The 12381-nt window shown below is 43.8% G+C and overlaps 1 protein-coding gene across 1 annotated transcript; it reads left to right on the forward strand.

The window, feature by feature from the left end:
• The first annotated feature begins 4368 nt into the window (after window positions 1–4368).
• Window positions 4369–11987, forward strand: LOC139573758 (vitelline membrane outer layer protein 1-like). Its single transcript, XM_071397573.1, has 4 exons — window positions 4369–4605; window positions 4887–4999; window positions 11370–11676; window positions 11829–11987. Exons 1-4 carry the CDS (start codon window positions 4378–4380, stop codon window positions 11829–11831), a joined length of 651 nt encoding a protein of 216 aa, XP_071253674.1. The 5' UTR covers window positions 4369–4377; the 3' UTR covers window positions 11832–11987.
• The last annotated feature ends 394 nt before the right edge of the window (window positions 11988–12381 follow it).

Consider the following 12381-nt stretch of genomic DNA (forward strand, 5'->3'; position numbering starts at 1 on the left):
ATACAATACTCCTTCCGTGGCCTCCAACTGCTCTTTAAAGCTAGTAAAACAAAATGCATCCCGCCCGCCTAGCATCACTACTCTGGACAGTTCTGACTTAGAATATGTGGACAACTATTAAATACCTAGGTGTCTGACTAGACTGTAAACTCTCCTTCCAGACTCATATTAAGCATCTCCAATTCAAAATTAAATCTAGAATTTCATCTTCCTATTTCGCAACAAAGCCTCCTTCACTCATGCTGCCAAACATACCCTTGTAAAACTGATTATCCTGCCGACCCTTGACTTCGGCGATGTCATTTACACAGTAGCCAGCCTCCAACACTCTACTCAGCAAATTGGATGCAGTCTATCAGTGCAATCTGTTTTGTCACCAAAGCCCCATATACTACCCACCACTGCGACCTGTATGTTCTCGTTGGCTGGCCCTCACTACATATTCGTTGCCAAACCCACTGGCTCCAGGTCATCTAAGTCTTTGCTAGGTAAAGCTCCGCCTTATCTCCGCTCACTGGTCACCATAGCAACACCCACCCATAGCACGCGCTCCAGCAGGTATATTTCACTGGTCATCCCCAAAGCCAACACCTCTTTTGGCTGCCTTTCATTCCAGTTCTCTGCTGCCAATGACTGGAACGAATTGCAAAAATCATTGAAGTTGGAGACTTATCTCCCTCACTAACTTCAAGCATCGGCTGTCAGAGCAGCTTACCGATCGCTGTACAAAGCCCATCTGTAAATAGCCCATCCAACAAACTACCTACATCATCCCCATATTTGTTTTTAGTTTTCTGCTCTTTTGCACACCAGAATTTCTACTTGCACATCTATCACTCCAGCGTTAATTGCTAAATTGTAATTACTTTGCCACTATTGGCATATTCATTGCCTTACCTCACTTTGCACACACTGTATACAGGTTTTCTATTGTGTTATTGACTGTATATTTGTTTATCCCATGTGTAACACTTTTTTTTTTTGTCACACTTCTTTGCTTTATCTTGGCCAGGTCGCAGTTGTAAATGAGAACTTGTTCTCAACTGGCCTACCTATAAAAAAAAAAGATCCCTCCCAATGTGTTCTCCAATCTCATAGAATATTTTAGAAAAATACTGTTATCCTTGCAAGGACAGGGTGCTGGAGTACTGAAAACAGGAGTACAAAAAGTACCCAAAGTTTTTTGGCTCTATTTTTTTTAGATTTGTATTACTTGTTAAACAAAATCTATTTTTTTATGCTATTGTGTTAGTATAATTAGTAATTTTTTTAATAGGTTTTGTGTAATATATACAGTGGGGAGAACAAGTATTTGATACACTGCCGATTTTGCAGGTTTTCCTACTTACAAAGCATGTAGAGGTCTGTAATTTTTATCATAGGTACACTTCAACTGTGAGAGACGGAATCTAAAACAAAAATCCAGAAAATCACATTGTATGATTTTTAAATAATTAATTTGCATTTTATTGCATGACATAAGTATTTGATCACCTACCAACCAGTAAGAATTCCGGCTCTCACAGACCTGTTAGTTTTTCTTTAAGAAGCCCTCCTGTTCTCCACTCATTACCTGTATTAACTGCACCTGTTTGAACTCGTTACCTGTATAAAAGACACCTGTCCACACACAATCAAACAGATTCCAACCTCTCCACAATGGCCAAGACCAGAGAGCTGTGTAAGGACATCAGGGATAAAATTGTAGACCTGCACAAGGCTGGGATGGGCTACAGGACAATAGGCAAGCAGCTTGGTGAGAAGGAAACAACTGTTGGCGCAATTATTAGAAAATGGAAGAAGTTCAAGATGACGGTCAATCACCCTCGGTCTGGGGCTCCATGCAAGATTTCACCTCGTGGGGCATCAATGATCATGAGGAAGGTGAGGGATCAGCCCAGAACTACACGGCAGGACCTGGTCAATGACCTGAAGAGAGCTGGGACCACAGTCTCAAAGAAAACCATTAGTAACACACTACGCCGTCATGGATTAAAATCCTGCAGCGCACGCAAGGTCCCCCTGCTTAAGCCAGTGCATGTCCAGGCCTGTCTGAAGTTTGCCAATGACCATCTGGATGATCCAGAGGAGGAATGGGAGAAGGTCATGTGGTCTGATGAGACAAAAATAGAGCTTTTTGGTCTAACTCCACTCGCCGTGTTTGGAGGAAGAAGAAGTATGAGTACAACCCCAAGAACACCATCCCAACCGTGAAGCATGGAGGTGGAAACATCATTCTTTGGGGATGCTTTTCTGCAAAGGGGACAGGACGACTGCACCGTATTGAGGGGAGGATGGATGGGGCCATGTATCGCGAGATCTTGGCCAACAACCTCCTTCCCTCAGTAAGAGCATTGAAGATGGGTCGTGGCTGGGTCTTCCAGCATGACAACGACACAAAGCACACAGCCATGGCAACTAAGGAGTGGCTCCGTAAGAAGCATCTCAAGGTCCTGGAGTGGCCTAGCCAGTCTCCAGACCTGAACCCAATAGAAAATCTTTGGAGGGAGCTGAAACTCCGTATTGCCCAGCGACAGCCCCGAAACCTGAAGGATCTGGAGAAGATCTGTAGGGAGGAGTGGGCCAAAATCCCTGCTGCAGTGTGTGCAAACCTAGTCAAGAACTACAGGAAACGTATGATCTCTGTAATTGCAAACAAAGGTTTCTGTACCAAATATTAAGTTCTGCTTTTCTGATGTATCAAATACTTATGTCATGCAATAAAATGCAAATTAATTACTTAAAAATCATACAATGTGATTTTCTGGATTTTTGTTTTAGATTCCGTCTCTCATAGTTGAAGTGTACCTATGATAAAAATTACAGACCTCTACATGCTTTGTAAGTAGGAAAACCTGCAAAATCGGCAGTGTATCAAATACTTGTTCTCCCCACTGTATATATATATATTTTTTTTTTCTTTTGCTCCTCTTTATCAAGGGTGCTGGTAATTATGGACGTATGTAATGTTAACTTATGTGCAGGTAATTGATGTGCATTTCAGACAATAATGATAGATACAGGGGATACGAGAGGTTATGCGCTCTTCTTTGGCCGCCTCTCCTTCCAGTTCTCTGCTGCCAATGACTGGAACGAACTACAAAAATCTATGAAACTGGAAACACTTATCTCCCTCACTAGCTTTAAGCACCAGCTGTCAGAGCAGCTCATAGATTACTGCACCTGTACATAGCCCATCTATAATTTAGCCCAAACAACTACCTCTTTACCTACTGTATTTATTTATTTATTTATTTTGCTCCTTTGCACCCCATTATTTCTATCTCTACTTTACACTTTCATCCACTGCAAACCAACCATTCCAGTGTTTTTTTAAAAACTTGCTATATTGTATTTACTTCGCCACCATGGCCTTTTTTATATTTTTATTTATTTATATATATATTTTGTTTGCCTTCACCTCCCTTATCTCACCTCACTTGCTCACATTGTATATAGACTTATTTTTCACTGTATTATTGACTGTATGTTTGTTTTACTCCATGTGTAACTATGTGTTGTTGTATGTGTCGAACTGCTTTGCTTTATCTTGGCCAGGTCGCAATTGTAAATGAGAACGTGTTCTCAATTTGCCTACCTGGTTAAATAAAGGTGAAATAAAAAAAATGCAACAAGGTCATTTTTCTGTCTTTATTTAATTGGAAATGTAGACTCATTAACATCCATAGAATTGTTTGAATGTCGACTATAGCAAAAAAATCCTAAAATATCACAGCTCTGTTATACCAAACGTGAGGAAAAAGCTACTCATTATGCAAGTCCTGCTGAATGAAAATGATTACTTCAGTTGCCTTGGGACTGCACATGCACAGCGATAACAGAAAGGCTCTTTATGTGAGGTAAGAAAATGAAAATGTTGAAGTCAATGTAAATTAACTGATCTATTTTGATAAAGACCACGAATAACACTTGTTCCTTTTTCACTCTGTCACGCAAAACAAATGGTTAGGAGAGTTTGTTACATAATAGCATGGAAAGGCAACATACTGTTTTATAGTATCAGCGTTGGACCTGGTTTCTAACAATTAGAGGTTTTCTTTAGAATACGTCATAGCACGTAAACAGTCAAATTACTAACATACAACATGGGTCATAATTTGGTATGACAAATTATTGACACTTCATTAAGAGCAGGTGTAACATTACCAGCTGCTTTTGAAGTCACTGCCAGTATTGCTATTTTTAACTCGAAGTCCTAGTACCACCTGCCTCTTCCCATGGCCAGACCACAGTGTTGTAAATAATCAATACTGATAACAGTATGGAGGCACCATTTGGAGGCATGAGTGAGGAAGGTTATAAGAGTTCACTGTCTTTGTTCCATCCCTTCTGTGGATGAGACTGACTTCTGTCAACATGACTACCCCTCTGTTCACCGCTCTGTCCTTCCTGGCTGTGTTGGCCCTTGGGTCATGTCTACCTACCTTGCCTGAGGAGCAGCCCTATGTGGAGCATGCTGGTATTCAATACAGCGCTAGGCCTTACACCTCCCTCCTCACCGTGCCCAATGGAGAGCAGTTTGGGAACTGGACCTGGCCCGAGATGTGTCCCGACAAGTTCTTTGCCGTTGGGTTCATGCTCCGGGTAAGCAAGTGCTCCTTCATACATTTCAAACACATCTATCCGTTTGGATAGCATTTCTTTCAATTAGTCAATTCATGGATTAAATTCCAGTCCTCTGTGGTCAAAATGCCTATTTTCGGACAGCCCATTTAAAAAAATTATAAAATAAATCCTACTCCATTCAAATCCTAAATTTGATGTAATCAAAATGTATTTGTGTTGTTGATCCGTTACCAAACATGAGAGACCATTCTTCTTTTGTTTGAGCTAATGCTAGCATATGTCCATTAACCTTCTCTCAGGTGGAGTCCGAACAGTACGGTCTGGACGACACTGCCCTGAATGGCATTCGCTTGATCTGCGCTAAGGACGAAGATATGAGCTTCTTGTACACCATTGAGTCTCACACTGGATTGTAAATACAGACTAGAACAACATTCCTCACATCGACCGATCACATTGCTCAATGTAGACACAATTGGAGATAATCATATTTCCTTTTAAGATACAGGTTTAACTGTAAAAGCGCATTTCAAACTATAGTGATGATGACATAAACTCAGCAAAAAAAGAAACGTCCTCTCACTGTCAACTGCGTTTTATTTTCAGCAAACTTAACATGTGTAAATATTTGTATGAACATAAGAAGATTCAACAACTGAGACATTAACTGAACAAGTTCCACAGACATGTGAATAACAAATGGAATAATGTGTCCCTGAACAAAGGGGGGGTCGAAATCAAAAGTAACAGTCAGTATCTGGTGTACTAAGTACTGCAGTTCATCTCCTCTTCATGAACTGCACCAGATTTGCCAGTTCTTGCTGTGAGATGTTACCCCACTCTTCCATCAAGGCACCTGCAAGTTCCCGGACATTTCTGGGGGGAATGGCCCTCACCCTCTGATCCAACAGGTCCCAGACGTGCTCAATGGGATTGAGATCTGCGCTCTTCGCTGGCCATGGCAGAACACTGACATTCCTGTCTTGCAGGAAATCACGCACAGAACAAGCAGTATGGCTGGTGGCATTGTCATGCTGGAGGGTCATGTCAGGATGAGCCTGCAGGAAGGGTACCACATGAGGGAGGAGGATGTCTTCCCTGTAACGCACAGCGTTGAGATTGCCTGCAATGACAACAAGCTCTGTCCGATGATGCTGTGACACACCGCCCCAGACCATCACGAACCCTCCACCTCCAAATCGATCCCGCTCCAGAGTACAGGCCTCGGTGTAACGCTCATTCCTTCAACGATAAACGCAAATCCAATCATCACCCCTGGTGAGACAAAACTGATGTAATATTTGTGTTGTGGAGAAATGACCAGGCAGGAGACGGGAGTACAGTTAGTTTTCGTTTAGTCAAAACCTCTCCTGCTCTACAGTTTTCCCGGGCACACTCGTGCACATGTGCATTTCCTATTAGGTGTAGTAACGTACACTGTCGTAATACATCACTGCTTAGTAACAGCATAGTAACTAATATAAACAGATGTAGATCCCAGATACTACACTCCTCCCCCATAGTGTTTAACTCCCAGAGAACAAGGTAAATATGTTAGGGAACTACTAATGCAATATCTGAACAATGCATTCTTAACATTTTTCAACTACTGGGTTGAAGCAGACTTTTCAGAGCCCAGCACAAATCCAGGGGATTATTCTGCCCCGAAGATGGAGTTTGTGTCCTAATAACTAACCCAGGTAATGTCCTTTTTCTTTCCTTTTATCTAGGACATATTAAAGTGTTTGTTTGTTTTACTGTCTGTTACCTCAAACAGCTCAACTCACAGGTCAAGCTTTTGAGGTGCCTTTCGCTGTCGAATAGGATATCTCCGCTCCTCCTGGGCTTCCGGTGGTGGGCCAGGTTCGGGTGGAAGGTCAGGCTCTGTCTCTCCCGTACGTCCACAGTCAGGAGAATAGTCCTGGGGGTCGTTATTGTTCTCTCGGCGTGTCTCTGCTGGGGCGTTGGACCGTAGCAGATGATCCACATGAACGTTGACCTGGCGATGACCAATTTGGACTTGGTAAGTCAAAGGTCCTTTGCGTTGCAAGATCACACCTGAATTCCACAGGCTCTTAGGGTGTCTGAAATCACGTACCATCACCCTCTCTCCCTCTTTGAATTCTCTGACAGTCTTTGAGTGTCTGTCATGAGCTTTCTTCTGCTGTAGCTGGTGCTTTGCCACAGTGCTTGACAAGTCTGGTTTCAACAATGTCAGGCGGGTACGTGGTTCACAAGGTGAGCAGTGGCCTATATGCTGTTGAATGTCCTGATCCAGTCCAGGCCACCACAGATAACTGCGAGCGAGTGCTTTCATTCGAGTGATCCCTGGATGTCCCTCATGCAGGTCAGATAGCAGTCTCCTCTGGAATTTTTGAGGTACCACCACCCTTGATCCCCACAGAACACATCCTTGATCAGTGGACAACTGGTCTTTCTTGTCGATGAATGGACGAAGGTTATCGTCATTTACGAAGTTTGGCCAACCTCCTAATGTTAAGTCCAAGACTTTGGAAAGCACTGGATCTTTCCTTGTTTCCTCTGCTATGTCTGAAGCAGATATGGGCAGTTCGTCAATGAGAGAGATCTGGAAGACTGCTCTATCATCTTCACTGTCGGAGTCACTATTGCATGGTAGTCTTGATAGTGCATCTGCATTTGCGTGATCACTGGATCGTCTGTACTCAATCTCGTAGTCGTAGGCTAACAATATCAGAGCCCAACGTTGCATTCGAAGTGCAGCAAGGGTTGGTATAGCTGATTTTGGTCCAAGGATGGCCAACAGAGGCTTGTGATCTGTCAGCAGTTGGAACTTCCTTCCGTACAGGTATTTGTGAAACTTCTTCACTCCGAATATTATGCTCAGGGCTTCCTTCTCAATTTGAGCATAATTTTTCTCACTTGGTGACAGAGTCCGTGATGCAAATGCAATAGGGTGTTCTTCACCTGACGATAGAACATGTGAGATGACGGCTCCTACTCCGTATGGAGATGCATCACACGCGAGTCTCAGCTTCATCTCTGTGTTGTAGTGGGCAAGCCACTTGCTCTTTAGCAGACGCTGTTTGCAAGTCTTGAATGCTTCTTCGCATTGTGGGGACCAATTCCACTTTGTATCGGCCTGCAGCAGTTGGTGAAGCGGATGCAACAATGTGGACAAGTTTGCCACAAACTTTCCGTAATAGTTCAGGAGCCCCAAAAATGACCTCAGCTCTGAGATATTTGTGGGTGCTGGTGCGTTTACAATTGCTTCCACCTTGCTGTTGGTTGGGTGCAGGCCTTGTGCATCAATCTTGTATCCGAGATACTCCACTGAGTCCTGGAGGAACTCACACTTGCTGCGTTTCATTCTCACTCCGTATTTCTCCAGTCTTGACATCACTTTGTCCAGCACTACAAGGTGCTCTCCAATGGTTGGTGCTGACACGAGGATGTCGTCCATGAAGCACACAACGTTGTCTATACCGTCCAAGATCTGATCCATTGTGTGTTGGAATATCGCTGGAGCTGTCGAGATTCCATAGGCCAAGCGATTGAATCTGAATAGCCCCTTGTGTGTATTGATGGTCAGATACTGTTCTGACTCCGGATCCAGCTTCAGTTGCTGATAAGCGAATGCCAGGTCCAGCTTACTGAAAACCTTCCCACCAGCTAGAGTGGCAAACAGATCTTCAGCGTTTGGTAGTGGATATTCCTCTGGTAGTATGCAGCGATTTACTGTGACCTTGTAGTCACCGCACATTCTGACGGTCTTGTCTTTCTTTGGGACTACAACAATCGGAGCGGCCCAGTCGCTCCTCGCTACTTTCGTGATTATGTTATTCTTCTGTAGGCGGTCCAGTTCCTTCTCTACTGCTTCCTTAAGAGCATAGGGAACTGGACGTGGTTTGTGAAAGATAGGCTTGGTTCCTTCTTGCACTCTGACTTTTGCTGTGAAGTCTTGTATTTCGCCGTAGCCATCTTTGAAAAGTTCTTTGTGCTTCTCCAGCATGTTAGTGAGTGTAGCTTGACTCACTGGTTTGTCCTTTCTCAGACTGAAGATTTCTCCCCAGTTCAACTTGATCTTTTGTAGCCAGTTTCTGCCTAGCAAGGCTGATTTTTCTCCTTTAACAATGACAAGCGGTAGCGTCCACTCCTTCCCCTCATACCGGACTGGTACCTGGATCTGCCCTAACACAGGAATAGTGTCACCAGTGTATGAAGAAAGGCGGATGGACGCTGGCTGAAGAGGGCACTCTTTCAGTTTTTCTTTGTAGAGTCTCTCTGGAACCAGAGATACAGACGCTCCGGTGTCCAGCTGCATTTTTACCGGTTTTCCCGCTAACTCCATGTTGAGATAGATTCCATATTTTTGTTGTTGAGCTGTGTACACTGTGGACAGTACTTTGTGCGCTCTTGCTGTGCGTTTTGAGGCTTTACACACTTTCTGTAAATGTCCAACCTTTCCACAATTGTGGCACTTTACATTTTGGAATCGACATTCACTGTGCTGATGATTATCTCCCCCACATCTGTAGCAACTTGGCTTAGACCTTTGAGATGTGGGCTGCTTTGTTCTTGTGTAACCTTGAGGACAGGACTGAGAAAAGTGTGACTTTTGTGAGCCTTTTTCACCACGTGCATCACTGACCTTATGAACACCTTTCTGACGTTCTGCATATCCCGATAGCTCAATAGTATCCCTGTGGGCAAGCTCGAGTCCAAGTGCGATATCACAGGCTTTCCGAAAGGTCAGGTCCTTCTCTGACAGAAGCCTTCTGTGATATGCTTCACCTGTGAGACCACATACAAACTTGTCTCGAAGAGCATCATCAAGAAATTGTGCAAACTCACATGTACTTGCCAGCCTTTTCAAAGCAAGGATGTAGTCTGCCACGGTTTCCCCTTGACTCTGGTGACGTTGGTAAAATCTGAAACGTTCTGCAATGAGAATTGGCTTAGGCTTGAAATGCCTTGAAAGAGTTTCAGTCAGTTCTGCATAGTTCAACTCCACTGCTTTTATTGGTTCAATGAGACCTTTCAGCAATCCATACTCAGTTGGACCCAAAACACTGAGAAATACGTCTGCTTTCTTTTCATCTTTGATTTCATTTGCAGCCAGCCAACGCTCAAAACGCTCCAAATAGGAATCAAAATCCTCTTTTGTAGCCTCAAACTCTGGTACTCGACCAATGGTTGCCATTTTCACAGTTAATTGTTCAGTTTCCTTATTCCTTGTATTCTTTAATTTTCATCTAATTCTTCACTTCAGAAGTTTCTGCAATTACTTCGTTCACTGCACTCATTGTAATAATGTACACACCGTGTTACGTTCCTTCTTCCTTTTTTTTTTCTTTCTTGATAATATTTCTCCACTGAGATCGCCTAATTTCAATGGGTTCAATGACAGTTCTTTTTATTTTACCACCAGAGGGCAGTGTCGCTATTCTGGACTCCAATAGTCTTGCTACTTGGCAGCTCCTGAACACTGTATCTGCTAGCAGTGCTTAGCCGTTTTTTACTGGCGAAAGAAAATAAAAAATAACTGACGAATTACATAATTATTTTGAGTTTCATTACTCACGCAACATTCTTCCCTTCAAGCAATGTCCGTTAAAGAAGTTGAATCACCTCGTCGCCACTGTAATATTTGTGTTGTGGAGAAATGACCAGGCAGGAGACGGGAGTACAGTTAGTTTTCGTTTAGTCAAAACCTCTCCTGCTCTACAGTTTTCCCGGGCACACTCGTGCGCATGTGCATTTCCTATTAGGTGTAGTAACGTACACTGTCGTAATACATCACTGCTTAGTAACAGCATAGTAACTAATATAAACAGATGTAGATCCCAGATACTACAACTGACACGTCAGTGAAGAGTACTTTTTGCCAGTACTGTCTAGTCCAGTGACGGTGGGTTTGTGCCCATAGGCATGTCTGGTGAGGACCTGCCTTACAACAGGCCTACAAGCCCTCAGTCCAGCCTCTCTCAGCCTATTGCGGACAGTCTGAGCACTGATGGAGGGATTGTGCGTTCCTGGTGTAACTCGGGCAGTTGTTGTTGCCATCCTGTACCGCAGGTGTGATGTTCGGATGTAACAACACCTGCACAGGATCGGTATATGTGGTCTGCCACTGCGAGGACGATCAGCTGTCCGTCTTGTCTCCCTGTAGCGCTGTCTTAGGAGTCTCACAGTACGGGCATTGCAATTTATTTCCCTGGCCACATCTGCAGTCTTCATACCTCCTTGCAGCATGCCTAAGGCACGTTCACGCAGATGAGCAGAGACCCTGGGCATCTTTCTTTTGGTGTTTTTCAGAGTCAGTAGAAAAGCCTCTTTTAGTGTCCTACATTTTCACAACTGTGACCATAATTGTCTGCCGTCTGTAAGCTGTTAGTGTCTTAACGACTGTTCCACAGGTGCATGTTCATTTGTTTATGGTTCATTGAACAAGCATGGGAAATGGTGTTTAAACCCTTTACAATGAAGATCTGTGAAGTTATTTGGATTTTTACGAATTCTTTGAAAGACATGGTCCTGAAAAAGGACTTCTTTTTTTGCTGAGTTTATAACATGCCTCTTGTCATCCTATTTCATTGCCCAAAGAAGACATCAACTTATCAGCTAAACCCTGCATCTTCAAACTGCAGTGATAAGACATAATGGGCCTCTTTTCTCTCTCTCTCTCTCTGTCTCACTGCTATGGTCAAACCTCATTCCAGACTGCTGTGATGGTGAAACCTTATTCCATGTCACATCTTCCCTCTGTATGCCTCTATCTCCCCCCTTTCTTCCTCTCCCAGCTTTGGTGACTGGTCGGACCCTCAGTATTGTCCCAGGGGTGTGCTGACTTCCTTCCAGCTGCGTGTGGAGCTCCACCAGGGTATGTTCGGTGACGACACAGCCGCCAACAACATCAGGTTCCGCTGCAGCAGCAACCCCACCCTCACAGGCGCCGGCCTGGACTACGGCGAGTACAGCCTTTGGAGCCAGGATTGTGGCGATGGAGGAATCTGTGGCATCGAGACCAAGATGGAGGAATACCAGTACGGTCTGGATGACTCATCTCTCAATGACGTGCGCTTCCACTGTTGCGCCAAACTCCAGCAGGTGAGAAGATGGTTGTGACACCGGATCATTTATCATAGAGGGTCTGAATGAGTTGGTCTTGTGTATGATATTGATATCATGGCAGCTCTGGAAAACTAAAGTGTATCACTCATTTTCTATCCCTCTTGTGTTCTTTTGTCTCATCTTCACAGTAATAATCTGAGGGAGATACCTCTTCTGGATCAATCTCAACCAACCAACCAGCCCAGACCTGTCAACACACAGGCACTGACCCATGGTCCATTCAAGCCAATCTACACCCAATATCTGAATCTACCACTGGTTAAAACCTAATAAATCATTCAACTGTCTCTTTATGGCTCCTTTGTTCAGTGAGGCTGAAACAAATGACATTAGCTCCTACTGAATATAACCCGCTCATCTGAGCTGAAGAAGCTGAAGAAACCCCCCCCCAGATCACTCCACAATGCGCACTGAAATCCTCATCAGCATGAGAACAGCATGTTTTCATAGAGCGTCTCTAATGAACCAATAAACTCAAAAGCAAAGTCATAACAAGTGCGCACAAAATGGAGGTGCTGACACACGCATTTCTCCTCCTAGAAAGAGAGCTAATTAAGAAATGACAAGGGGTATTAATTAATTTACAGTTTAAAGGCCTGTCGGTGTCCGATAAGGCGGTGATTGGCATAGACAGAGGTAATTGTGTTAATGTGTGAGTGGGTAATCTGCAAACGCAGTGTG

The sequence above is a fragment of the Salvelinus alpinus genome, chromosome 4 (assembly GCF_045679555.1).
Source record: "Salvelinus alpinus chromosome 4, SLU_Salpinus.1, whole genome shotgun sequence".
Lineage (NCBI taxonomy): Eukaryota > Metazoa > Chordata > Actinopteri > Salmoniformes > Salmonidae > Salvelinus > Salvelinus alpinus.